Genomic DNA, 27,606 nt, shown 5'->3' with positions numbered 1-27,606 from the left:
CGGCAAAAAGAAAAATAGCTGATTGAGGAATTTAATAACACGCTTGTGCAGGAGGAACTTCTATGGTTTCAAAAATCCAGAGAGCAGTGGGTAAAATTTGGGGATAGAAATACCAAGTTCTTTCATGTCCAGACTCTTGTGCGGAGAAAGCATAATAAGATTCATGGTCTCTTTCTTCAAGATGGGGTGTGGGAAACGGACCCGGATGTCCTTAGAAGAGAAGCTGAATCCTTCTATAAACGCCTATTCTGCCAGTCGGAGGATGTAGACTTAGGTTGTCTTGGTGATGTGCCACTGCCTTCCCTGAATGATGAAGCCTGTTGTAGCCTCACAGCGCCAGTTACTCTGGAAGAAGTTAAGTCGGCTGTTTTCAGTATGCATTCTTTTAAGGCGCCGGGCCCTGATGGGTTTCAGGCTTTCTTCTTTAAAGAATACTGGAAGATTGTTGGTTTTGATATTTGGACTATGGTTCGTCATGCGTTCTCTGGTTTGGATATGGATCCAAGGATGATGGAAACTCTTGTGGTTCTTATTCCGAAGGTAGAAAACCCGGTTTCCATGAAGGATTTCCGACCAATTAGTCTCTGTAATGTGGTTTACAAAGTTATAACGAAGGTCCTGGTCAATAGACTTCGTCCCCATCTCAAAGAAATTATTGGGCCCCTTCAAGGAGGGTTTATCCCGGGGAGAGGAACCCCTGACAACATCATTGTAGCACAAGAGGTTCTCCATTTCATGAAGAAGACAAAGTCAAAGAAAGGCACCCTGGCCTTTAAGATTGATTTGGAGAAAGCGTACGATAGAGTGGATTGGGGATTTCTGAAACAAACCCTGGTGAGTTTTGGCTTTTCTCCTCCGACAGTCAATCTGATTATGCGTTGTGTCACTGCTTCCTCACTGTCTATCCTCTGGAATGGGGATAGATTAAATAGCTTTACTCCGAGCAGGGGTCTTAGGCAAGGAGATCCTATATCACCGTATCTGTTTGTGTTGTGTATGGAGAGATTGTCCTGTTCTATTAATCAGCAAGTTGATAAGGGCGTGTGGAAGCCAGTTGCGGTTTCTAGAGGGGGTCCAAGAATTTCTCATTTGATGTTTGCCGATGATTTGCTTCTTTTCTGTAAAGCTGAAAAACAGCAAGTTCAAACTGTAATGGTAGCTTTGGAAAATTTCTGCAGAGCCTCTGGGATGAAGGTTAATGTGGAAAAATCTAAAGCGCTATGCTCCAAGAAAAGAGATTTTCACTGGAGTCTCCTCCATCAGATTCGTTCAGAACTTGGGCAAGTATTTAGGGGTGAACCTTAATCACTCTCGGGTGACACGCGCAACTTTCAACGATGTTTTGGACAAGATTCGGGGAAGGCTAGCCAGCTGGAAAGGAAGATTGCTTAATAAGGCAGGCAGACTCTGTTTGCTCAACTCGATAGTGACTGCGATTCCTACTTATCGCATGCAAGTATCTCTCTTCCCTAAAGGGGTAACTAATAAGATAGAATCCATGATGCGAAACTTTCTATGGAAGGGTCAAGCTGATGGTAGAGGCCTGAATCTAGTTAACTGGAAAGTGTTGGTCACTCCTAAGAAGTTTGGAGGTCTGGGAATTAGAGATCCCTTTTGTGCCAATATTGCTCTCCTTGGAAAACTAGTTTGGCAACTTTTTCACCATCCCAACAAGCTATGGGTTCAACTGTTGACGGAGAAATACCATTCTTCTAAGGATGATTATTTTAGTCGGTCTCGAGGAAGTGGATCTTATGTTTGGAAGAGTATATGTCGAGCTTGGGATATCCTAAAGGAAGGTTTTAGTTGGTGCATTGGGGATTTGGAACAGAACTTTTGGTTTTCTAAATGGAGAAGAGAGGGGCGACTGTGTCAGGAGATGGATTATATTCACATTTCTGATTCGGATCTCAGGATCTTGGACCTTTGGTCATCTGGACAGTGGAACCTTGAGAATATCTATTCTCCTCTGAATCAGTCTCTGCAGAGCAACATTAATTCTTACAACCCAGATGTTCAAGCTGGTTCAGAGGTCGGTTGGTGTTGGACTGGTGCGGCCTCAAAGGTTTATGATGCTCATAGTGGTTATTTATGGCTCAGTAAGAAGATGTTTAGTTGGGAGGATAGGGGTAATTGGCTTTGGCTTTGGCGTCAACATGTTCCAGAAAAGCACAAATTTTTTGGCCTGGCTATGTCTTCGGGAGGTTCTTCCTACTGCTGCATTTCGTTTTAGAAGGGGCATTTCGCACACGGATAGCTGTCCACGATGTTTCTCAAGTCAGGAGTCGGTTTTACATTGTATTCGGGATTGTCCAAAAGCCCAACTTGTTTGGCAAGCTTTAGGGATCTCCGCTCAACCAGTGGATTTGATGAGTTGGTTCTTACATAATAGCAAACAGCGCCCCTTTAGATTCTTTTCTGGTCTCTGGTGGATTTGGTGTTCGAGAAACAACGAGATCTTTCATCCTCACGAGCATTGGACCACAGATAAGGTGATTGGTATGGCTTTGTCCTTAGAAAAGGAGCTCCGAAATATTTTTGAGTTGCAACGACTATCTATCCCCTCAACCATTAGTGGCTCTTGGATTCCCCCCTCAGTGGGTACCTTTAAGATTAATTGTGATGCTAGCTATCCTGGCAGTGGTGCTCAAGTTGGTTTTGCTTGTGTTAGCAGAGATTGGAAGGGAAGGTGGCAACGAGGCTGTCTGGGAACAATTGAGAGTCGTAGCATTTTGCAAGGAGAGTTGTTTGCTATTTGGAGAGGCTTTCTTTTAGCATGGGACTCGGGACAAAGAGACATTATATGTGAGACAGACTGTGTGGAGGCTTTCACTATTGTCAATAATTTACAAGATTGCTCTGGGTTTACTGATCCTTTGGTGTTAAAAATCCGAGATATCATGTCTTGGAAATGGCGTGCTGATCTTCGGTTGATCTTGAGAGATGTAAATACAGTAGCAGACATCATGGCAAAGACTGCAATGAGGACTATTTCTCCCCAAGTGGAGCTTCCATTGCCTTGGAAGGAGTTTAAGAGTAGTATTCAGCGGGACTACTTTTCTTAAGCAGTTTCTTATTTTTTTTTTTTTTTTTTTTTCTTTCTTAGTTTTTGTTTATTTTTCTTTTAAGTCACAAAAAAAAAAAATCACTACAAAATAAAAAAGTTAAAATGGCATGGAGATTAAGGCGGTTTTAAAGAACCGCCATATTATCGAGTCATTATGGCAATTTTTCCTACTGCCTTAGATGGTTTTATATATTTTGGCGGTTCTGATGATTATGGCGATTTTGAACCGCCGTTTTCACGCACATATAAAAAGAGAAAAATTGCAATCCCTGGCTCATTCAACGCCGTTCTTCCTTTTAGCTAGGGCTTCTATCCTCTCTGAACATACAACACTCTCATTTCCTCAATGTAAAGAAGCTCTCTGACAACGCCTTCTTCCTTCTAGGGCTTCTCCTCTCTTCGCCGGTTGCGATCTCTCCAGGTACCTCTCCTTCTCAAGTTAAACCGAAACCGAAACCGAAATGCTGTTTTCGTACATAGAGAAGCCGAAATCGAAACTGATGCTGTTTTATTTTGTTTTTTCTTTTGTGCTGTGGAGACGAAGATTCCGGCGAGAGGCAAGGCTCTGGTGGCTACTGACCTCAGCATTTCGATTCCAGAAGGCACCGATTTCTTTGTTTTTGTTTGGGTTAGGATTTCAAAATTGCTTTTGGTGCTGATTTTTGGGGTTTTTGTTTCTCTGCAGCTCTGTTAGGGATTTTTGGCTCTTCCGATGAAGCATTGGATTGACGTTGGTGCGGGGGTGATTGACGACGATCTCAGGTCTTCTTTCGCTTACTTCTATTAAGGTGTTTCTCTCTCTCTCTCTGAACTCAGATCTTCTATTGCTTACTTCTATTAAGGTGTTTCTTTGATCTCTGATCTCAGATCTCAGATCTCAGAAAAACCTTGCCATCGATGTGTTGTTGACTGGGATTAGACTCTTGCTTACCGGTTGCGGCCTTGCCTTCAGTTACAGGGCAAGCAAGCAACTTGTGTGGATCACGCTCATGCAACACATGAAATTTAGCTTCATTTCGATACTGTGTTTGAAAGTTCAGTGTATGCCCGTATTTCCTTTTCACAAATATCAAAATTATTGGCTAACCTATCTTCATATTCCCTTAAAAAAGGGAAAAAAAGTTCTTCTAAGTTATAATACAGACCTATAATGGATAAGGAAAGAGGGTGTTTTTAGTGTGGAAGTGATTTGAATTATTTGTGTGCTAATACAGACAGAGAGCTCACTGAACTTTTATTCATTATTATTGATTGATGTTTGTGTGCCTTGTAAGGCTGGCATCTCATTATTCAAACTATTAGTTTATCCGCCTCTTTTGCCTAGTTAAATAGTTACTTTATTTAGCATATAATAATTATCTATAGTAGTAGAACTACAATTACAACCAAGTTGCCTGCATGTTCAATGGCTCAAATTGATTAATCATTTCAAAAAATGTTAGGAGATAATAGTTTTAGTGTAAAATAGAAGATAATTGGCTAATATTAATTCAAATGTAAAGTAAAAACAAAGAAAAAGTATTAGTCTAGTCATCCAAAATTTTTTTATGTGACTTACTCTTTTTTCCTTTTGCTATTGCTTCTATTAATACGTGGACTGTGGTTCTGGAAAATGAAAACTTGGTAAGAGTTAGAACAAAATTGATTATGGATGGTCGTGGTTTATATGTAAAAGAAGATTTTTTCTTTGAGAAAAAATTCACCACTTTTTTGTTATTTTGATGTGTGTATTGGACACTGGTTGAGCTGTTTCTTTGATTTTGGACTTGCTTCTTAGGCACTTAGAACCATTTTGTTTTGCAGTTTGGGAACTAGTTTATGAGGCAATAACTGAACTATGTTTGCTTTGTTTTGCTTACTTCTATTTAGTTCTCTTTATTTCTCAAGCAAAAGGAAGCAACTCAAGTAGTGTAAAGGTGTTATTCAAATTGTGTGTGTTTTTTCTTCTGAAGTTGATATGTTTTGCTACTCAATTTTGTCATGCGTTGTTGAAATATGAGTGATTATGTTGCAGTTTGTGTAGTATGTTGCAGTTTGTGATATCCAACTATATTTAACTCAATTTTGTAGAATTCTGCACTCAAGGTTCATATCTTCTTCATTATTAGGTAACTTTCTTTTTCCTCTGCTAAATTATTCTGAGTATGCTTCTCTGTCTTGACTCTTGACCTTAAAGGGTAATCAAATATCTTTTCTTTTTGTGCTGTGTTTTACTTCCTGGTGTTTAATTTTGAACTTGTTTGAGGAAAGACACTCATATACATACATACACACACAGATGGTTATCATTTCTAGTAGTTGTTTGTTGTGTTTGTTGCTGTATCAATGAAAACCTAACCTTCTGTTTCCCTTCAAACTTAACCACCTGAACATATCATACCATAATGCTTGACAATTTGCAATAGTGAACGACTTATTGCAACTTTTCTGTTTGTTCTATTTTTCATTTTTCTGCAGGAGGACTTTGATGAATTCAGCGATGTTGATGAACTATACAGCTCATTGCCTTTAGATAAGGTGGAGACTCTTGAAGATCTTGTTACAATCCCCCCTGGCCTATCTAAGGTATTTGTTTGCTCACGATTGTTTTGTTGCAAGTATACAAGGGATCATTTAGTAATACATATTGAAGCATATGTAGATTCAATTTACCACATTGGGTCATTGATTAATTTTTCACGGCAAATTTTGCTGGATTCCTTGCTGGGCTATGCAGTTTATGATGGTAATGTATTATAGAAGTCTAACATTTAATTGATGGGTGATGCGGATTTTAATTTCGGAAGTGGTTAACTCTTTACAAGATACCCTCCATGAACCTCTTAATTGTGGGAGTCTAATGCACTGAGTTATCCTGTTTTTATTGGTTATTTTGACCCTAGGTTCCTATAACATTCTCTTTAACTTGTAAGAACAATTCCTTTTGGAACTCCTGATTTGTTTTGTTTTCTGGTAGGCTACTCCTAGTCTCAGCTTGAAGAATACTTTGGCTGTTTCAGCATCACAATCAGCATCAGCATCTGCCTCACAAACATCTGTATGTATTTCATGTTTATATTTATATGGAAGGATGCAGGAGTCAATGTTGTTGATATGAAAACATAAGAATGGTTTTCAGAAACCTTTTGAGGGATTATATGTTAGGATGTTATTTTTTTCATCCCATAAAAAAAGGGCTATCCCGTTCTTTTTATGTGGCCTATAAGCAATTTTGATGATGTGATCTTAAAGCATCTGTCTAATTAAGAGTAATAGTAGTTAAGATTTTCAGATAATTATTGGTATCTCACCTAGTGGGTGTAGAAACAAGCGTGCATCTGCCATTTTAGTATGTAGTACCTAACATTAAAAACTTTTTTTTTTGTTATTGGAGTGGAGATTTCTTTTGCCAGTTTCCTTTTTAACCCAAAAAATGAATCACATAACATGTTGGGCCCAATCCAAACAATCTGAAAATTCAATCGTGGACTCTCTTCAAAGCATTACTAAATTTCATTCAAATTGGGCTAAGAGAAATAGAGATATTTAGCCAAATACAACACCAAAAAATAAAAGATTGTGGATTTAGTTTATGTCTTGTTTAAATTGTACTTTATGAGAAGTCCTTATAGGTATGCCGTTTCGCTATAAGTCCTTTGTTCACTTATTTATGTCTACCTACCCCATTTTAGCATTGGTAAAAGTGTAAATCCTTATTTCAAACCACAAATATATGTGCATCAATATACTAATTATCTAAATTAAGTTAAATATATTTAGATATAATATATCTATCTATATTTCATCTGTCAAACACAATTTTATGTTTCCGTATCCCTATCTCTATGTCCTGAAATAAACAGAGCCTAATTGTCATTTACTTACTTAATACCCAAAAAAAAAAAAAAGATTTGGATCCTGTATTTTGCTGACACTCTTGTTCTTCTTCACTACTCACCGAGTCATCATTGATCAGGTTGAAACTATCACATTCTCCCGTTCGCAGATCGAAATCTAAAAGATCCCATCTTTCACGAACCTGAATTATATCCATTCTCGTTTCCAATGCCAAATGCCTGGAAAAGAGACAAACCCACGAGGCTACTCTCCCCAAAGTTCCTCTTTTTACTCTTCTCCTCCACACTCATCCTCATCTTCATCTTCCTCTCCTCTTCTCGCCCCTCCAGCCCTAACCCTAACCCTAACTACTTCGCCCTCAACAATCGCCTCTCGTTTCATGCAATCTCCCCCTTTGACTGCTTCAATTCCCCACAGGCCCACCCTGTTATCGCTAGCACCGTCGAAGGGGTTCGCTACCCATTCCTCTTCTCACTCTCCGATTTTGGAACCCTTCCCGATAAGCCCCACAAGAACATCGTCAGGATCCTCAAAGGTAAGCCCTTTCGGAAGCCCGACATATCCGTGACGGTTCAGGACATTCTGGAGAAGGCCAATACCGAAGGGAGAGATGGCTTTTTCGTCGACGTGGGTGCCAATGTCGGCATGGCCACCTTCGCCGCTTCGGCTATGGGCTTCCCGGTCTTGGCCTTTGAGCCCATCTTTGAGAACTTGCAGAAGATCTGTGAAGGGATTTTCTTCAACAGGGTGACCAATTTGGTTACGTTGTTTGAGGCTGCCGCTTCTGATCGGCTTGGTAACGTTACGGTTCACAAGGTGCTATTTTATTTTTAAATGTAATTTTGTTGCTTGAATTCAATTTTGGTTCCTGTATTTGGCGTTGATTTATTTGTTTAGTTGTTTACTTGAGCTATAATTGTTGAAGGCTGATACTAATATAATAGCTCAGAAAATAATCCTTTAGGTGTAGGGTGAATTTTGGAGAGTAGAGTAGGAAATTGCAGCTAATGAGGATAATTGAAGAGCTCAATTGTGTCGCATTTACTCTCTAAAAGTGTAAAGTAATTAGAGTGGTTAATGTATATCAGGAGTTAGTTTGAGTTTAGTAACTACACTAATTACTAATGGAAATTGAAAATGCAACTGTGAAGTTTTACATGTTAATCCTATGTCTTATGTAATCATAATTAATGGTGATGTCTCAGGGTTGCTTCTAGTTTAGTCATAGGAAGCAATGAGTGATATTTCAGTTATAGTCATTAGTTTATGTTGAAATAGATTGCGAGTTCTGATGAGATCAAATTTTCTTTTACTTGATTCATCAGTTGGTTGGTAGGCTGGACAACAGTGCTATCTCTGCCACAGGTGCAAAGTTGGCATTCAAGTCTAATGAAGAGGTTGCAATTCAAGTAAGGACTGTTCCTCTTGATGAAGTGATTCCGGAATCGGAGCGAGTGCTTCTGCTTAAAATAGATGTCCAAGGCTGGGAATATCATGTCCTCAAAGGAGCAACAAAGTTGCTCTCAAGAAAGGGAAGCCAAGCACCATATCTCATATATGAGGAAGACGAGCGTTTGTTAGAGGCCAGCAATAGCACTTCCAAAGAGATCCGAGACTTCCTAAGTAGTGTGGGTTATAATGATTGCACCAAGCATGGCACGGATGCACACTGCACCAAGAAGGATGTAAGATGATTGATTGTGTAATTTTTAGTTTTCAGATTTGCAGCAGCACCTTGATGGAAAACCAAGTCATTGCTCTTTTTCTGGAAAAGCTACTTCTTGAATGGTGAATTTGATTAGAGATGCTGATGGAAAGAAGTTAAGATGGGAGGCAAAACTACGCCGCCAACGGCAAACTCGGTAGTTACTTGATATCACACGAAAGTATATCTCTCTGTAGAAATTGGGAGGGAATATGTTCTAGACATGAAATTCTCGTGATTCTTGTGTACATTAATATATCTGTGGGTGTCTTTGAGGCTTGTATCCTAGATTTTAAATGTGAGCACTGAGCAGTGATTTCCAGCTACAATTTTTTTTAAATAGAAATTCAAATTTTCATTGAAATCTATTTATAACAGGTTCATACATCAGTCTATGAAAAGGATTTAAAAATTAAAATTCATGATATCATTTTTGGTGTCATAAAACAATATGGACGTATAAATTATAGAGTGAACCTATCATCTGTAGCAGCCAACAGAACAGAATCTATACATAGGTATTGTGTACGTTATTCGATACACCTTCTATGATGGCAAATAGCCAAATACAATTGATCAATATCAATGGAAACCGAAAGTATCCACATATGTTCCAACAAGACTCCAGAATATTATTGAACGAATTTTATCTTCTTGGTCAACATTGAATGAATTCTTTAGCTTCAATTTGTGTGCAATTTGAATCAACAGAGAGCAATGTGCAGGAGTAACAGGAACTCTTAATATCTGCAATACAAACACCAATATTCTTATCTTCAGAAGCCTTTTTACAAGGACCATACTCACCATAAGATTTCTATGGTTTCCGAGGCATCCTAATTTTAAAAACATTTACACTTAGGAAATTTTAGAACCCTTTTGTTCTATGGTGTCATGATCAAATACCATTTTGTGCAGGCATAGATGCTACATATACAAAAATTCTGTTGATAAATAACATGTTTTACATTTTCACAAGTGCCATGTAACTTGTGGGTTGTGGCAAACCAATTTGGTAACTACAGCTTTGTGGTAATAAATACAGAATATGGGATTGATACCTGAGGATCTAATCACACAGCTAGCTCTTTAGGATTCTTTTGGACCACTACTTTTTGAAGGTCCTGCTCTTTCCACCATAACATCATAAAGCTGCTTCCCATTCTGCTTGTCATACACAATAAATCATCAAGAAACAGTAAACATGAAGAAAATGTTGAATCTGAAAATAAATATAAAATTTAAGTAGCTGGAAATGATTTCCTATATTTATTATACTTACAAAGATTATTGGGAAGAAATGAATTTGTCGCTCAGGCTTTGTTTGTGTCTCCTTGAAGTAGACTAAAATAGGGAAGTTAGGCCACCAGAATTCCCAATTAACAAATGTTGAGTACCTGAACAGCAAATAAAAGCAGGGTTTTCATTCATGCTACTGCTCTGAAACTCCAATTGGTATATACAATAAATTTGATTCTTACTTCCAGCGGTTTTTTCCTCCCACAAATGCATTTTCTCCTGATTCCTCAAGCTGGTCACCTATCCTTACTTCCTAAACCATAAATTTTCTCTCACTCATATATACATAATTAAAACTACAAAATCAAAAAGCATCAACAATACATTTAGATGAAGACAAGATCACAGAAATAATATGCAGATTAAGTTATACATTATGATTATATTGACTAAAAATGAATGGCTATTTGATTTTGACAGAAGCGAGAGGCGAGAAGGCAACAAACCAGAGCCTCATCACCAAAGACGAATCTCACTCTAGTGGCCTGAGGGAAAGACAAATAATAAAAGAAAAAGTCAGCTGCCAAAAATGGAATGGAAAAGATGATACATATTGTAGTAATCAGAGTGGTAAAAAAGCAGCTAAGAAAATGATACAGCTTCTTTGAAACAAAGTACTTATATCGTTATGCAAGTTTGTGAGACCCTCTTTATTACACCACCATTTACTGATAAATAATAGTTACCTGAACCAAGAGAAGCAATCCAAGAAGGCCAACAGGAACTGCAGGTACCAAATTCTCTGTATAGGCCAACCCACCAGCAACTCCTGATAGTACAATTTTGAGTCAAACAGTAATCTAGGGAGAAATTGAATTGGCTCATTTAAGTAATGGTAAAAGTAGTTTGCAAGATATGCTTCCCTTTCATTCCTCTAGATTTTAATCCACCTTGCTTCCAAGAACATATGCACATTCAACTCGTTATGCCATCCACCATAAAATTATGTGCTTAAAACACATACAAATAAAGAATGAGAAGAAGTAACAAGTATCTACCAAGTAGCACAATTGGAATCCTATAATCTGGTTCTGGAACCACTGTTTCTCTGGTCCTACTCTTCACCCTCCTTCCAAGCTGTCAACGAAAGAAAATTCACCACAGACCACAGCTAGAATTCAATAGTTCATGTTATCTCAATTACATGCAAGAAAATTAACATAAGAGCCATAGAAGGGTGAAGCAGTAACCAGTGAGTTAACAACTAAACGGTTTCCATGGTTGTTAATAGCTATTTGTGTCCCACAGAAACTTGGATTACACAAAACTTGTCCGCCAAATGAAGTCCTGAAAGCACTCAACTTTCCAATCTCTTCCCTCCTCCCTGAAACAAACACATAAGACATTTAACTGAAAAGGGAAATGAAATCTTGAAAACAAACCAGGGATTATGCTTACTATGGATCGGAAAAAAGCTGTGTAGAGACAACAGAGTGCTCGCCATTTGTTTATGTTTCTCAAAACCGAAGTGTAGCAACAAGAGGAGTGTGTATAAAGTGGGGGTGAAGTGTGATTACCGTTATGCCAACCATTTTGTGTCATCAAAGTTGTCGTCTTTGGAGGTAAATCAGGTAATTGGAACATGCCCAAGGGCATTGAAGGAATAAAGGAATAAACTTTTACCTTACCCCACGAACTTGAGGGCCTTATCTCAGTTATCTGCTTCAACTCTGTTCTTTCGTTGCCACCAAGAAGTTGAGAACTGAGAAGAACTCACTCTCCTTCTTCGACCTTGAGATTTTGAATGGCGCACTCTCTTTGTTTTGCTCCTATTTGTTCCTTAAAGTCCTCGAACCGACCAGGTACCTTTAACTTTCTCTGTGAGTGTGCTTTCTCGTGTTTTGCTGGTTGTTGCAGTGTTTATGTAATTGAATGCGACTTCGTTTTACTTGAAATAGGAGTAGTTACTGGAAATTCGGTCGAAAAGCTTTTCCGATAACAGAAGCATGCCAGAATGCTAAAGCTCGAAAATTTCAGTCTTTGGAGGTTAAGGTGAGATTGAATTCAGTGTCCCATTTATAAAGTATGATGCTTTGTCTTTTCATTTGTTTTATATCATAAATGATAATTTGTTCGCAGCAGAGAGAGACCATTGGAGCTGAGCTTATCAGTTATTTGTGTTCAGTATTCAATCTTGTGATAATTAAATTTAACTGGCTGGGAGAAAGAAAACTTATTCAGCATTGAACTTTGTTGTTAGGGACCTTCATGACATTGGGCGATCAATTTCCATTCTTTGTCAAAATAGTGGAAATTCGTTAATTGTGAAGGGTTGAATTTCTATGAAAGGATTTTGGTCATTTGAATTTCATAAATTGATTCTTCAGGACATGAGTATATATTTAGTTTTTCTTGAAAAATTTGATGTGGTAGAGCATGTATCAAACGTCGCTAGTTTTCTATTTATTGTGTATTGCAATGCAAGCACCTTGAATTCCTTTCTGAGCTTGATTGAATACAGGCTGCGGAAGACAACAGTCAAACCACCACAAAAACAAAGACCATTGTTTGTCCTGACTGTGACGGAAATGGTAAGTGGAAATGTTGGATTAATTGCCTTTCTATGTTGGTTTTCCACTTTTTTATACTTTTCTTAATGAGTACCTTTATCTGGTTTCATATAGCAATTGCTAGTTTCATTTATCATCCCTTTTCCTCGACAAGTGTTTGGCAATAGTGATGGAAATCTGCACCAAATAATGATATTACCTTACAATGACAATGGTATGCTAGTTCTATTAGGGATCTTGTACATTTGGAAATGTGGTAGTGGCTCAGCCTTTATCATTTCATTCTCCATGTGACAAAGCAATTAATTAGCCTGGACATACCTTCACATAGTATTGGTAATCCATTGCCAATGATAGTCCTCTCCTTTTTGTATTAGTGCAGAATATTTATCATTCTTGATGATAAATCATGGTTTCTCACAATGCTTACTTGATGCCAGCTTCTCTTTCTTTTACTTTTTATTTTTAATTTTATATATATATATGTTGGTCACAATTAGAACAGATAGTTCTAATTTCTTGATAGGATGAGCTGGCAGATGTTTAAGTTTGTTCTTGATAGCGTTCCATTAGAAATATCTTCATTCATGTATAAATCTTTTGCACTGGTTTATTATGCTTTTGTTCTACTATCAGGTGCAATCTTATGCACTCAATGCAAAGGCACTGGAGTTAACTCGGTAGACCACTTCAATGGACAATTCAAAGCTGGTGGATTATGTTGGCTATGCAGGTAATTAGATCAAAATGTTCAAGTATGAGCATGTGTTCTGAGCTATTTTTTCTGTGGTATTTGTTTTTTTGCTATGCCATTATGTACTTGTATGTATCAATTTCCAATAGAAATATTGAGTGTATGTATAAACATCATTGTCGCTGCCACATCTTGCTTGCATCATGCGATTTCAGCAATACTGTAATAAGAGTCGGAGACTGAGAGACAGACTGAAATAAGTTTCAGTATTGTGTTTGGTGTAAAGTGGGAGACAGAGACTGAAATAAGAATGAAACTCTAATTTAATTTGTACAAAGGGTAAAGTTTGAATTAATTAATTGAAATGGAGGTATTTTAGATATAAAATGTTATTAAAGTTTCAGTCTCCGTCCCAAAAAATTTTAGTCTCCTGTGTCCCCACTGAAATTTTGGAGACAGAGACTGAAATTTTAGTATCAGTTTCTGGGCCAACAAACATGATACTGAGTCTCAGTCTTCCAGTCTCCGTCCCAGTACCTCAAAACAAACGCTACTTTAGTCTCAGTCTCTCTTCCAAATGCTACCTAATTGTGTTGGTATGGATTGCCTGTCCGACATGACTAATATACTTCTCGTATTTGTATGACTTCTCTTCCCCTCTTCATAACATTGTTGAAAATTTGGGTACGAAAAGCACTCAGAATATAATACTTTGTTCAAGTCTATTAAACATAATGGCAAATCTCTTCTTTGTTTGTGATTAGCTACAATGGAATCCTATCAAACATACATGTTTCTTGCAGGGGTAAAAAGGACATTTTGTGTGGAAATTGTAATGGGGCTGGCTTCATTGGTGGATTCATGAGCACATTTGATGATTAGAAGATTGCCTACATTGAATTTTTGAAGATTCCCCATGGCTAAAGGAAGAGAAAAGCAAGTTGGAATCCGTTTGTTCATTTTCTTTTTTGTTGTATGTGTGATCAATGTTATAGTACTCTGCAGCTGTGACAATAAGATTTTGTTTGAGTTCATGATTGTTCCTTGGTCGATTAAATAATCTTCAGGTTCTGTATAATTAGTATATGCAATTTGGAAGATGTTCAATTGATATTTGATAATCACTTTTCAATGTCAGACTAATAGTTTGAAGAAGTTTATTTTTCTTTTAAATGAATTTTTAAGCAAGTTTCAGTTTGGTTGGTTCCAACCAAAGGGATACTCAGTTAATCATAAAAAAGAACCTCATGTGCATAGTTAGCAAACCTATCTCTGCTTGAATTGAAAATTTAATAGCATATACTTCACAATCATCATAATATAAAGGATATTGTTGTTAGATACATTTCATAAAATGTTCTTAGCTTGCAGGGCAATGAATGCTCATTCTCAAAGTAATGCACCAGACAGACAATATTTAATTATATAATTATAATGACAGTACAACTCCAATATCTGAGTTACATGTTGCTTTTTGATTTCATTGGTATATTATTACAGGTGAAGATGGATCTCAGCCAATATTATGAATTTAAATCCTTAAGATAGTCATTGCATGTATTTACTTTCTGCAAATCGCACCAGATGGAAGCCGCGTGCACTGATGTGTCCTTCATTGTTATTCTGAGAGTGCATAAAGGTTATAAATGAACACATTATTTACAGAGGTATCATGGCAGCAGCGCCTATGATCGTGACAGTATCAAACGGAGAACCTTGCCTGACATCTTGAATGTTTTCTCCGTTTCAGCAAGACAACGATTCTTCTCTTCTTCAGTCCATCCCTGAGAAAATCACAAAGGAATCTATCAGAAAAACTGCACGGCAATGTAGTAAAAGGATTATGAGAGTTAAAGAAACTTACTTCAGTAACTTTGTTCAGCTTGTCCCTCACGTTCTGTAACAACTGGGAAAGGTTGCCATCCCATTTATAAAACTCTTAACTCTTTCTTGTTAAGCAACTTTTCAGCTACCTGCATTAGTGAAGATTAAGATGCAAGAAAATCTTGAGTACAGAACAGGTAAACTATCATATATTTTTTCAGTTTTTCTGCCAGATGTTTATAGTTTGAGATAGATTTAAAATGTATAGAAATATTACACCCGCTAAAGCTTTATATGCTGCTGTTATGAAAAGGATCAACCCTGCAGTGGTGGGATACCACACACATGCAGAATTTTGTTTAGTCTATTCTTCCTTATTTTAGTTTTAGTCTGCTACGTCTACATCCTTTATAATATACACTCTTTTGACACTAATATTTTCTTAACAATCAAACATATATTCTCTTTGTTTTGTTAATTAAAAAATAATTTAAATACAAAATAAATTAGTAGCAATCATATTTTTATACGAATATCAAGAATATTTGGTGTATAAATAGCATTTTTCTTTTAGTTTGGTCATTAATTGGAAGTGACATCATTTGAACCTTTGCCAACAGGTGAAATAAAAAATGTTATATATACATAAAAAATCATCCACCAAATCAATCAGTATATATGTGTATAATTACATGTATAGTTTCACTCATTTTTAATTTGTATTTTGTATTCCAATATGTATTTCATATGATTACGAGTGACTGATTTAGTGGCTATTTTTTGTGTATACCTAGCATGGTTGGGTTGAATTTCAAAGGCTAAGTGAAACAACATTACATCAGTACTATTGATTAATTACCAAGAATATAGCATAGAATATAACAGAACTATGCAGAGATATCTGCAACTTTGACATAAATGGAGTTTTACATGTATCTGATCTGTTACCTTTTTCCCAATCATTCTTCCACCGGCTGAATGTGCGAAGTAGATGTTGTAAAAGTGGCAGATAAAGGCTTGCTCGTCGCTCTCCGACAACTCCTTGAGATACTTGGCATAGTTAAGACCTGGTGAAGAAGGTTCTGGGATGGCATGACCTTCTTCCTTGAACCACTTCAAATCTTTTGCCAAATTTGCACACCTTTCCAACCCTGTGTTCCTGAATTCATCATCTGCACAAGGACATCAAGAGATTCAATCATGTAATAATCATAATCGGTCCTGCTAAGGAAACAATAAGAATGATTTTTTAATTTGAATCATAACGATTGTAACTAACATGAAGGGTAAAAAGCATGTTGATGATCTTCTCAAGAGTGTCAAAAACAACCATGCTATCCACAAGAAACTTGAGGTATCCATCAATGGTAGGGTCCCATTTGGAAACTGATCGCTCCTCAGGTTGCTTAGGTTGCTTCTCACCATCCCTAGCCTGCTCCCTTGTATGCATCTTCATAGACACAGACTTCAGTTCCTCCACAAACATCTTCCTGGGTGGAGCTTCAGACACACAAACAAACTCCATAGACATCCTTAACAATCACAAAACTTAAAGGATATTTGATTTTCAACTCTTGTTGAAGTTGCAATGAAATGAAAGAATGAGTGCACGGAACCTTTAAATAAGCCAAGGAATGGAATGTTGCACAAGTAACAGTTTTAATCTTCAACTAATTATATAATAATAATAACATTACTAATAATATAAATGTATTGTAAACCATGTAATATAAAACTGCGTGACGTTGAAATTGTTCTGACTAATGGGTATGTATATTAGCAAAGAATTTTTTTAATCAAATATGAATAGAAGTTTTTTATTTGATATTTTTGCGACTATGTTGGATATAATTTCTTTTAATTTTGTGCAATCTATATTGGTATCTATGATTGGAGGATCATATTTTATATTCTATATTTTATATCTTTAACTTCATCCTTATCAAGTTATCGGGTTTTTCTGCTCTCTATCATCCTTGAGCTTTAAATTTATCCGCTTATTTGTTTTATTTTAAATTTATTTCCTAGAATTTCTTTTCCTTAATTAACTTCATGAAAATCTGGGGGATTAAAAGGTTTAGGTACTTGTTGGCTTGTTGCATGTTTAGGTAAGAATATTTATTTGGGAATTGGGACAAAAGTCCTTTTCTTTTTTATTTTATTTTCCCCCTCCCTTGAGGGCTGAGGCCTTAATGACGTTTACAACTTTGTTAGATCTTTTTGTGCTGAAAATTGTTTTATACTTTTGCGCAAAAGTATAATTATCAAACTTGTGGAATAGTTTACTCATTCGCTTATTTAACTAAGTGCTAAAGGTTTAAATATTATTTTGTATATGTAATAATATATTAATTAATAAAAAATTTTAAATAAAATTTTAATTTATAATAAATTAATTTTTAATCTACTGAATTAAGAGATATTTAAGAAAAAAAATATCAAACTTACTAATTGTAATTCCTACTCCTTTTAAATACACATTTTGATTTTTTTAAACTACTTATTCTTTCTTATAAAATTAGTAGGCAAACTTTTCATCCCAACAAATTTAATGATTTTTTACTTTTAGTTTAATATTTTCATCTTTAATGCTTTTTTTTACTTTTCTTCATTTACCATAATTTACATCCCTTTAGTATGTTTATTAATATAAATTAAAATGAGTTTTTTTTCTCTCGTTAGTCTCTACTCTTAAAACATTCTTCTTGACTTTTAAGTATTCATTAATCATTTAAAAATATTATTGGTATACAAAAATTAGTCACTAAATAAGTAAATTTTTTAAATAAATAAATTAAATATTTTAATTATAAAATAAATAATTTGTAGTGTTTTTATCGATTTATATTGCCTTATCTCGTTTATAGTATAAATAAAATAAGGTTGTGCATATCTCTTTTACATGTTTGCAAACGTGATACATGCAACAATAAACGTGCCAATATAAACGAAATATGCACAACCTTATTTCGGTTATACTGTAAATGAGATAAAACTTAAACGCGCCTATATAAGTAACTCGTTCACAACGCCCTTTTTGTCACTTTCTTTGTCCATTACCTTCATTTCTCCCTTTCTCGAACGCTTTTCTTGATATTTATAAGATACTCGGATTTTATGGCACGCACGGACACACAAAACGGAGGCATCAACCACTTGAATGTGACTTGGCACATTGCGAGAGGGTCACAGGATCTCTATTCAGCGCTTCACAGATTATCAGCCTATGTAGGAGTACTGGGCCTGGTATCAGCATGATTGCCACGTTAGACATCTCTCTGGCGAGGACGTACTTGATGATCCCAAGCTTTCGACACTACCGGATGGTGTTCAGTCTACCGCTAGTTAGCCCAAGGACATGCTTGACCTTCCCCAGGATGTTCCTAATCGTCGTAGACGTGCCAGAGAGGTTCGAGCAGACACTCGGAGGCCAACTAGGAGGGAGAATGGTGTGAGGGACCGTGGAGCAGCGGTGGATCCTCGGAGGGAGCGGGTCAAGCCTTATAGAGAGTGACTAGATGTCGAGTTTGAGGAGGAGGCAAAGTATGCGAGATAGGAGGACCATGGTGACATGCCAGTCGAAGGGAGGACTCACCACCACTACCACCACCACCTACAGTCTCACAGACGCATCAGGTTCGAAATGATCATTTTACCTCCCCACCTGGTTGGGTGGATCTAGGTGCATCGACGAGTGGTCATGATAGATCCATGATAGAGGAGATCCAGTTTGACAAGGTATTCCAGATTCACACGACAGACCAGCAGACCATGCATTGTCTTGCGAAGCAGTTCTGCACAGGCAAAGAGCGGAGTATCGCCCAGGAGTCTCATTTTTCATTAGCTCCTACATCTACCTCATTGTGGGTTCCTTCCTAGTCACCGGGGTCCAGCACCTCGTATGGTACCAATCTCCCCCCAGGTTCTCATTGTGTGACACCCCCATCAATCAATTACGAGCGATTGATGACTGCATGCCCTTGGACCTGTACCACCATAGTATCCACCCGTAGAGCTTCGGTACCAAACACAACCATATGCTCTTGGCCCATACGATCCTTCTCAGGTGTACTCACATCCTCCACCACCATCGCCGCCAGTACCACTGCTACCAGTACCATCGCACACACGGGCTCCACCGACTCCATGACCTGTCAGACTACCTCGTCGGGCACAACCTCCAGGTTGTGGCATTAGGCATCGGTTGCATTACTTGCACGACCAGCACCGATGATGTATTTCAGATGCTTTTCATATTATTCAGTTTGTATTTTATATTTTATTTACCAGTTACTTGTACTTTATTTAAATTGAGTAATGAATTTTGTTTATTTAGGATGTTTTTTGTATGTTACTTACTAGCTTCATGAACTTTATGTAGTTTGTGTACCGAACTTTATTTAGATTGTGTGATGTTGTTTACTTAGTACAGTACCTCATTTCAAGTATAATATAAAGAACGAAATAAACATTGCATTCGATTTATAATAAACGAAATCAACAACACAAATGGTATAACTAAACTATATGACTACAAGACACAACTAGAACAAACATTATAAGCCAACAAAAAACACACTTCTAATTATCCTCTGTTGGTTGGTTGGGACAACCTCTACGGGTATGTTTGGTTTACCTGCAGAGCCCACACCGTTTCTCTTGGTGCTTAACCTCATCCATATCATTAGGAAACTCCGTGGAGACTGGTTGGCCAATTGCTTTCCTGCGCATGACGGGATTAGGACGTAAATGTGTCCCGTAACACTCCGGCCATAGTTTCTTGTCCAGGATCGGGGGAACTCAACCTCGTACAACTTGAACACGGCCTCCTGTGTGTACACTAGATCCACATATGTCCCCCACTCGACATTTGTGGCGGCACAAGCAGCAAGTGCATGATGACAGGGGAAATGAAGTGACTGGAAAAGACCACAGTCACATGTCCCCTCACTCAACTCCACATGGAATAACCCTTGCTCCAACCCTCAAAAGGCTCTAACTCATCCACCGCAAAGACTAAGGCCCTCCTGTTGCAGTGTGTAGCACGCATCTTCGAGATTCCCTCCCTATTCTTCTTAATAGCTGCCAGTAGCTACTATGAAAATCGATTATTAGCCGCCATTTGGGCCTGTGCCTCCCAACCATTTCTGACAAACAACTGCTGCAGTCTCTCGTAAGTGCATCTGATGATGGCTAAAATTGGTAAATATTGTGTACCTTTCAGAATTGCATTAATGCACTCAGACAAGTTGGTGGTGATGTGCCTAAATCGTCGACCACTATCGCAATGTTGTAACCATATTTTCTTGTTGACTCTACCAGCCCAGTCTTCCATCTCTCACGACAGTGTCCTCAAAGCACCCATGTACCACTCGTACCTAGCCTTACTTGGACCATAAGCAGCATTCATTAGATATCACTTTCCCTCGATAGATTTGAAACGAGACATGAAGTTCGCCGCCATGTGCCTCATGCAATACGCATGGAATGCACTAGGAGACAGCCACCCGCTCTCATTGATCGGCTCTAAGTGCGGCCTTGATCGCTTGCGATCTATCAGAAATAATCAAAAGCCCTTCACATGTCATCTCAAGTTGGTAAGAAAGAACGACTAGGACTCCATATTCTCAGACTCAACAATTGCAAAGGCCATAAGAAGGATGTTAATGTTACCGTCTTGTGCCATTGCAATTAGCAACATACCCCTGTAACACCTTTATTACCAGAATGTCACGCTTCTGACTGCGCCACTCTGATAGTGAGGATATTACGACCACTTCTATATATAACTATAATAAGTAGAAGCCTTTTGTAAGATCCCTAAAATACTCTTACTTCTCTTTTTTCCAAACCAAAATCCTAACCCTAATTTTGACACAACACACTCCCTCACACACACTCACCAAAACCCTAGCCACTCTTACCCCTTACCCAATAGCAGAACAAAAGAACAGAAAGGGAAAAGAGAAGAGGGGGAGAACCGGAGAGGGAAGAGAAGAGGAAGGAAGGGAGGTGGCGCCGGTGGGCGTCACTGCCACCGTCGCCACCGTCATGTCGTCGCGAGGAAGGCTAGAAACGACAGAGAAAGAGAGCTGTGCGAGGAGAAGGAGGCGTCAGCATCTCGTGGAGCCCGCGTTGCCGTCGTCACTGTCGAGGCCTTCATCGTCGCCATCCATGGAGGTTCGCAAACAGAGGGAAGATGCACTGTTCTACCCAGAGCTGTCGCAGGAAGGGTCGTCGTTGTCAAGCCCAGCCACCATCGCCGCCATTTGTGCCTCCGTTTTGCGCTGCCAGATCTGTCACCGAGAGAGAAATAAAACGTGCGTGGAGAAAGAAGGGGTCGCAGGGAGGTTCCGTGGCCGTTGGAACTCTGTTGCTGCTGCCATGGCCGCCGCGCCTCTGCCACCAAGAAACGCCTAGCCGCCGCCGTCGAAGCCAGCCTCGCCGTCGTTGTCGTAGTTGCAGATTTGGAGCTTCGAAGAGAGAGGAGTTCCCAGAGAGAGAGAAACGCCAAGGAGGAGGGACCATCCGCTGCTGCGCTGTTCTTGTCGCCGTTCGGATGTACCTGAACCAAGCCATCGTCGTTGCCGCCGGAGTTGTTGGTGCTGCTGGAGCTAAACCGTTCCTGTCATTATCCCGATTTCCAGGACTATCGCCAGCTCCATCTTGTCGCTACTCCGGTCCAAATTCTACACTCATTCATTTTGTTCGACTTCAATCCTCCTCATCTTGAATTTGGCACTCCGGGTTTGGTATCTTCGGTCCCTTGGGACCACATTGTGAGTAAACTTTACATTTATAATTGTTTGGCTATACGTCTATAATTATTTTGATATACGGTGCTTTGAACTTAGTTATACTCACAAAGATTATTATCAAAGGATTTTAAATTGGTTTTACTAATTGATTTATTAGAACTAAATATTTATCCTTGTTAAGCTCATTTTAATATGCACATGAGACTATATATTTTTATGAGACTATATGTATATTTGTTAAGTTTTATATTATTTTAAAGCATTGATTTTACTCAAATATGTATTTTTGAAGTATTGAAATTTGGTTGGTACTCACTTATTTTGGAATTGTGAAAAATGTTTGAAATGCCTTAAGATTGAGAAAATATGATTGAATATGATTTGGATAAGAAAGTATTATCTGATTTGATTTGATTCGATACCTTATATATTTGAAAGATCAAAGATTTGTTGTATTTGAAATTATATGTTTTGAATTGGTTTGGGAGGCTCGTATTAGAAAACCGTACTTAACGGCAGTTATGACGTTAATCTAGATGCATCTGGCTCAGACCTCATCTAGCAGGGGCATTGCTAGCCTAACGTGTAAGCCACACGTTGGATCTGTTATTCCGTACGGACACACTAGAGGAAAGGGCTACCCATAGAGGTGGAGCCGCCCAAGTGTGGATTTTTTATTTGATTTCTGTATGAGAACTCCCTTATTGATTCACTTATTATTATCAACTATTATTTTCTAATTAAAATTACTTTGATGATTATGTTTGTATAGTCTTATGTTAATTATAGACGTATTGTGTAGTCACTGAGTTGCAAAATTCACCCTTTTTTTTTTATTTTCAGGAACAAATATTTGACTTTGTGAGACTTTCTATTTAAGAGTAATGGTCTGCAATGAGTACCTTAGGGCTGGCAATGGGTAGGGTAGGGTAGGGTTTGGACCCTACCTGCGGGTTGAAAATTTTATTAAAACTCTACCCTACCCTACCCGCGGGTTGTGAATCTCTCAACCCTAACCCTACCCGCAGAAATATCAAAATTTTTCAAAGTAAATATAAAATTCAATCATTTCGAATTTTATACATATTAATAACATAAAATATAAAAAACTAATGCCTTAAATTACTAAATTAACTAACTAGTTTAGTGGTTGTTCACTTATTGTAAGTCATTATATAAGGGAGATTGTGGGTTCAACTTTTACTTCCTTCACTATATACTTAATTTTTAAAAAATACGTGTTATATATAAGGTGCGGGTAGGGTAAGGTAGGATACACCCTAAACCTGTACCCTACCCTACCCGCAGGAATACCCGGACCATACCCTACCCTACCCGAACGGGTTGGACCGGATTGGGTACCCGCGGGTAGGGTATGAATTGCCAGCCCTAGAGTACCTATTCTTTGCCGAATTTCTAGAAGTATATGCTCCATATGTCACAGGCAGGATCCAACCATTCTTAGTTATTTTAATTTTTTTTTGTTAAAAATATATAACTATTTATTTTAGAACTTGTAAAATATTTGTAACTTGCTTAGTCAATTTATATTTGAGTATGTTAGGCTTACTATAGGATTATTTTCCTGAGCGCCGGTTATGACTCATTTTGGGTCGTGACAAAGTGGTATCAGAGCTTAGGTTTAATCTGTGTAATATGGAGCAAGTGTCCTATGGTAGGATCGCAATTGTATAAATAGAAGCACGCCTATTTGTACAAATTGTGGTACTATCAGAGGCCTATAGAAATGTCATCGTTGTCCTCTGTGTCATTATTGTCTTCTGATTATTGTGATCATGTGTCATCTGCCGCTTTTGCTACTCCTATCCTTTTCATCTACCCAATCTTCAGTTATCCTTTGGTAGGTTTCTTTAACATTTTTTTCAATGGCTTCGGTTTCGGCTCCGGTTCACAATTTCTCTTGTAGCCAGTTCTAATTTTTCTCGCTTTTGTAAATGCATGCTTTAATCTTCTTCATCTTCGTGTTCTTTACGATTCCTGATGACAAGGTTTTATGCATTATTTAGAAGATTCGATTGGTGTTTGATGTGCTTCATTATCTAATTCCTTTATAGAACTTTATTTGAATTTACGAATTGCATAAATTTGCTCAGTTGTTGATCGAGATGCTTTGTTCTGGATATTAGAGTTTGTTCTTCTTATATTAATAATCTTTGAAGTTATGAGGTTTGATTTGTTTGTAATTCTGTCTTTCTTTCGAATCAATAATTTTGAAAATTGTTATTCAATTGCTCAAGGAGAAGAATTATACGATAAATATATGAATGAAGTGTTATTGTTGTTTGTTAAATTGATGATTTTCTTTGCTTAGGTGTAGTGAATTATTTAGGTGATTAATTGGCTGGATTGAAAATGTTTTTCAATCTAGAAGTTCGGTTGAGCTTTTCTAATTTACTGATCTAGTTCTATTATGGTACTATGTTGTCAAATATGGATTTTCTGTTATGGAACTATTTTTCTGATTGTTCAGGTGATATCTAGATTATGAACGCTTGCTTTTTGTTGGTGATTAGATGATGAATTTTGCTCTTGGCTAAGATATAAAATTTGAGAATTTTTTCGACCTTAGTTTTTTTGAAAATTTCCTTGCTCTCAACTAGTTTTTATTCTCAGAGGTTTAGAGAGATTAGTTTTCTTAGTTTGTAGTGCTTTGTGAGATTGGAATTATAGATCTTACATATTAAAAAGAATTTCTACTGATTTTCGACGGAAAAGACTAAATATCTAAATCCTCAGAGCAGAACAAATTTTATATACAAGTTTTTTTCCCTTGTTATATTCAACTAATGATTATAAAACATATGATGATTATCTTGAATATGTGTTAAATTGTAGCTTGCATGTGAGTGTTAGCCACTAATTTAGATAGTTGCTTGCTGATATATGTTGCTTGATTAATGATTATTATAGTAACTAACATAACAAATAAGTAATCTGAGTTAATTGCTTTTGAGGGATGCATGAGGTTATTGGTTGCTGCTATAAAGTTGTTCAATAATATGTAATTATTACTGAATTGATGATTGATATGGTTGTAACTTGATGAATCTTGGTTAAAAATTGCTAAAATTAGTTAATAGTGAGCTAGGAGATTTTCATATCTTATCTTGTTCATAAAGTGTTTATGGTTTAAACTTGACTTTCATACTTATGCAATTATTTATTTATTTATTTTTGTTGTTATTCTTCCATGAACAAAGAGTGAAAGAACTAAGTTCTAATTGCTCAACTTATACGTCATTGGCTTTATGATATAGTGATGACTCTCGATTAGTTGATGCTATTTCCTTTAGATATTTCGCTTTTAAGATATCAAGGAAGAATTTTTCCTTTTAAATTCATATGATTAGTATGGTAATGCTCACTTGAGAACCATGTGCTTGTACAACAAATACTATATTGAGGCATAAACTCCTATATGTTACATATGTTTTCTTTTATAATTATAGAATTAGTCAGAAATATTTTAAATTGTCAGCCCATCTGTATTTGACACCTTGCACTGAAATTGTGGGCGATGGAGATTGAAAAATTTCTTGTTTGTAATGTATGAAAATTGGGGATGTCTAAACTCTAAATAAATTGATGAATGAATTTTTGTACTGAGTTCTTTTTTAGTCTTTGGGTTTGATCTTGAGTTGTTCCACCATTACTTGTTAACCTAGGAAATAATGGGTATGGATTGATTATAGTTTGATCTTGAAGATGTAAAATTTATCATTATTTTTTTTCTTTTTATGAGTTTTCTATTTTTAATTAGTTCATTTATTTCGGATTTTATCATATGTTGCATTTGCTTGTTTTGAATCTTTCCTTTATCAGTATGATTTGATTGATTGTGTTTGAATATTTCGTTTTATTATGGTTGTTGATGTTTAGAAGTAGAAATTTTCAAGTGATACTATTTTTTTTATATATGCTAGCTTTTAATTTTGGATGCAACATCTATGTCCTTCTCCTAATTTACTCTCAATTATTTGCAATATTCTCATTATTTTTGGCCTTTTTAGAGTCATGATGATGATGTTGATGAGGAATGGTTATGGAATAAGGAATATGGTGAAGCTTTTTCGGTGATTTCAACATTTACTTATGCCCTAAAGCCTCTTATGCTATGATGATATTGTTTTGATGGTCTTTATTTTGTTTTGTTCACTTTCTAGTTTTGTTGAAAAATAAATCTATATTCTATCTAGCACTGTCACATCTTATGGTATGATTGTTGAGCATGGTGCATACGGAGAGATAGAAATTATAACCTGCGAGAAATAGTTCTTCTAAACTCTTTCATTTCTTTTATTTAAGTAATGGTAATCGTTAGGTTTGGGAACGTTAAATGTTCTTCTTGGGATGGTTTGTGTTGAAGTATGCGCTATAATCGTGCTGCGTAATTTGATGTATCGTTCATTCCGCTATATTTCATATCGGGAGTTCCTTGTTTTAATTCTTGTTGAAATGAAATTTGATTATTTTGTTTCATGTCCTACATCTTGCGCATATCTAGATGTTATCGTGCTTTTGGCTATCCCATAGATTCTCGACAACTAGGTGCTGACGTTGCATTCCTTTACGTGAATTATATAACTCCTTGATGTAATCTGAACTTGCTTTATTATGTTACATCATATCTTCTAGTATTCTCCTCGAATTCTTATTCCAGATCTTCTTTGAAAAGGTTTTTGATTTGATTCTTTTCTTGCCTTATTGTGTCCCTAATCATCCACTTAAATCTTTCTGAAAAAAAAAACTGCCATTGACTTTGGTTACCTTCTTTTGGTGAACTTTGTACTTCTTTGATTCAACTTAAACTTGTTTTGACCTAATGCACTATCTTTTCATTTATTATTTCTATCAAAATTTCTTGATTCAGATTTTCTCGTTAACATTCAATTGACTCTTTCTGGCATACTTCATTCATTCTGTACATCATTGTTTAATTGAAATGTTAATGCATCCTTCTACGTTCGTGTGAATACCATCTGTGATGTTTGCTCTTCTCTTCCTAGATTTTGAATCCTTTTGAGTAAACTCGTGCTTGTTTCGGTGTCACGTGCAACTTTCAGATAGCAAACGATACGTTAGTTCATTAAAAAACAACTTATCGATGTTGAAGTTCAGAAAGTTATGATTCTAAGGCTTGACGTGGGTCTGGTTACTACCAAGGAGATGTACAATAGAACCAAGAGATTATGAAGTAAAAGTGTATTTTGAGGAGATTGATAAACTAACTGAAAAGTGCTATGTATATCTAAGTTGTTAAGGGAGCGAGAGTAGGTGAATGCCAATCGCATCGTTTTAACAGAAACCTATCTTGTAACTTTTGCACCTCGTTATACTTCTTTCTCATGTTTAGCGGCTGATCTCAAGGAAGACCATGGAGTATGCACGAGAATATGCAAGGGTTCCAAGAGGACAAGCCGAGGAAGAGGCTCAGCAAGCACCTTGGTGCGGAATTTATAACCCACAAACTAACCGGCAAGTGCACCGGGTCGTACCAAGTAATACCTTACGTGAGTAAGGGTCGATCCCACGAGGATTGATGGATTAAGCAACAATAGTGTTTGATAGGCTTAGTTAGACAAACAGAAAAGAGTAATTGAGAGTTCAAAAGCATTAAACAATAAAGAAGAGTTTGAAGACAGACAGGTGAATAGGTGAAGAATAAAATATGGAGAAAATAGTTAAGGCTTCAGAGTTATCTATTTTTCCGGATTAACTTTTCTTACTAACTATTTTAAACATGTAGGATTTAATTTATGGCAAACTATATGTGACTAGACCCTAATTCCTTAGACCTTCCTAGTCTCCTCTAAAATTCATCAACAGCCAATTCCTTGGTCAATTAATTCCAATTAGAGGGTGATAATCAAATTCTAGTTATATGCCACAGA

At 37.0% G+C, this 27,606-nt stretch overlaps 2 protein-coding genes and 2 pseudogenes across 14 annotated transcripts; 2 read left to right on the top strand and 2 right to left on the bottom strand.

The window, feature by feature from the left end:
- Nucleotides 1-3,335: 3,335 nt before the first annotated feature.
- On the top strand, nt 3,336-8,973 carry LOC107610052 (uncharacterized). Of its 11 annotated transcripts, none has more exons than XM_016312118.3 (9): nt 3,344-3,488; nt 3,606-3,669; nt 3,753-3,855; nt 4,020-4,108; nt 5,138-5,175; nt 5,525-5,632; nt 6,024-6,104; nt 7,023-7,720; nt 8,230-8,973. In XM_016312118.3, exons 8-9 carry the CDS (start codon nt 7,112-7,114, stop codon nt 8,596-8,598), a joined length of 978 nt encoding a protein of 325 aa, XP_016167604.1. In that variant the 5' UTR covers nt 3,344-3,488; nt 3,606-3,669; nt 3,753-3,855; nt 4,020-4,108; nt 5,138-5,175; nt 5,525-5,632; nt 6,024-6,104; nt 7,023-7,111; the 3' UTR covers nt 8,599-8,973. The 11 variants fall into 11 exon arrangements, with proteins under 11 accessions (XP_088348976.1, XP_016167603.1, XP_016167604.1 ...); XM_088492849.1 differs by having other exon boundaries at nt 5,082-5,175; XM_016312117.3 differs by lacking the exon at nt 4,020-4,108 and having other exon boundaries at nt 3,343-3,488.
- Nucleotides 8,974-9,013: 40 nt separating this feature from the next.
- LOC107610054 (uncharacterized) lies at nt 9,014-11,469 on the bottom strand. Its single transcript, XM_016312120.3, has 9 exons — nt 11,307-11,469; nt 11,099-11,232; nt 10,907-10,985; nt 10,595-10,677; nt 10,355-10,393; nt 10,091-10,161; nt 9,892-10,006; nt 9,671-9,773; nt 9,014-9,356 (listed from the first exon to the last, which is right to left on the bottom strand). Exons 1-8 carry the CDS (start codon nt 11,350-11,352, stop codon nt 9,699-9,701), a joined length of 642 nt encoding a protein of 213 aa, XP_016167606.1. The 5' UTR covers nt 11,353-11,469; the 3' UTR covers nt 9,014-9,356; nt 9,671-9,698.
- A 47-nt stretch (nt 11,470-11,516) lies between these two features.
- LOC107610056 (protein BUNDLE SHEATH DEFECTIVE 2, chloroplastic-like) lies at nt 11,517-14,203 on the top strand (annotated as a pseudogene). The gene is made up of 5 exons (XR_015892071.1): nt 11,517-11,710; nt 11,807-11,900; nt 12,370-12,439; nt 13,055-13,151; nt 13,916-14,203. The product of XR_015892071.1 is annotated as a protein BUNDLE SHEATH DEFECTIVE 2, chloroplastic-like (transcript).
- A 363-nt stretch (nt 14,204-14,566) lies between these two features.
- Nucleotides 14,567-16,608, bottom strand: LOC107610053 (heme oxygenase 1, chloroplastic-like; annotated as a pseudogene). Its single transcript, XR_015892070.1, has 4 exons — nt 16,216-16,608; nt 15,885-16,108; nt 14,977-15,085; nt 14,567-14,896 (listed from the first exon to the last, which is right to left on the bottom strand). The product of XR_015892070.1 is annotated as a heme oxygenase 1, chloroplastic-like (transcript).
- Between the last annotated feature and the right edge of the window lie 10,998 nt (nt 16,609-27,606).

This window comes from Arachis ipaensis, chromosome B7 (assembly GCF_059453495.1).
Source record: "Arachis ipaensis isolate K30076 ecotype BB chromosome B7, ASM5945349v1, whole genome shotgun sequence".
NCBI lineage: Eukaryota > Viridiplantae > Streptophyta > Magnoliopsida > Fabales > Fabaceae > Arachis > Arachis ipaensis.
The sequence above is the reverse complement of the archived record's forward strand: the minus strand, read 5'-3'. Positions and strand labels throughout refer to the sequence as shown.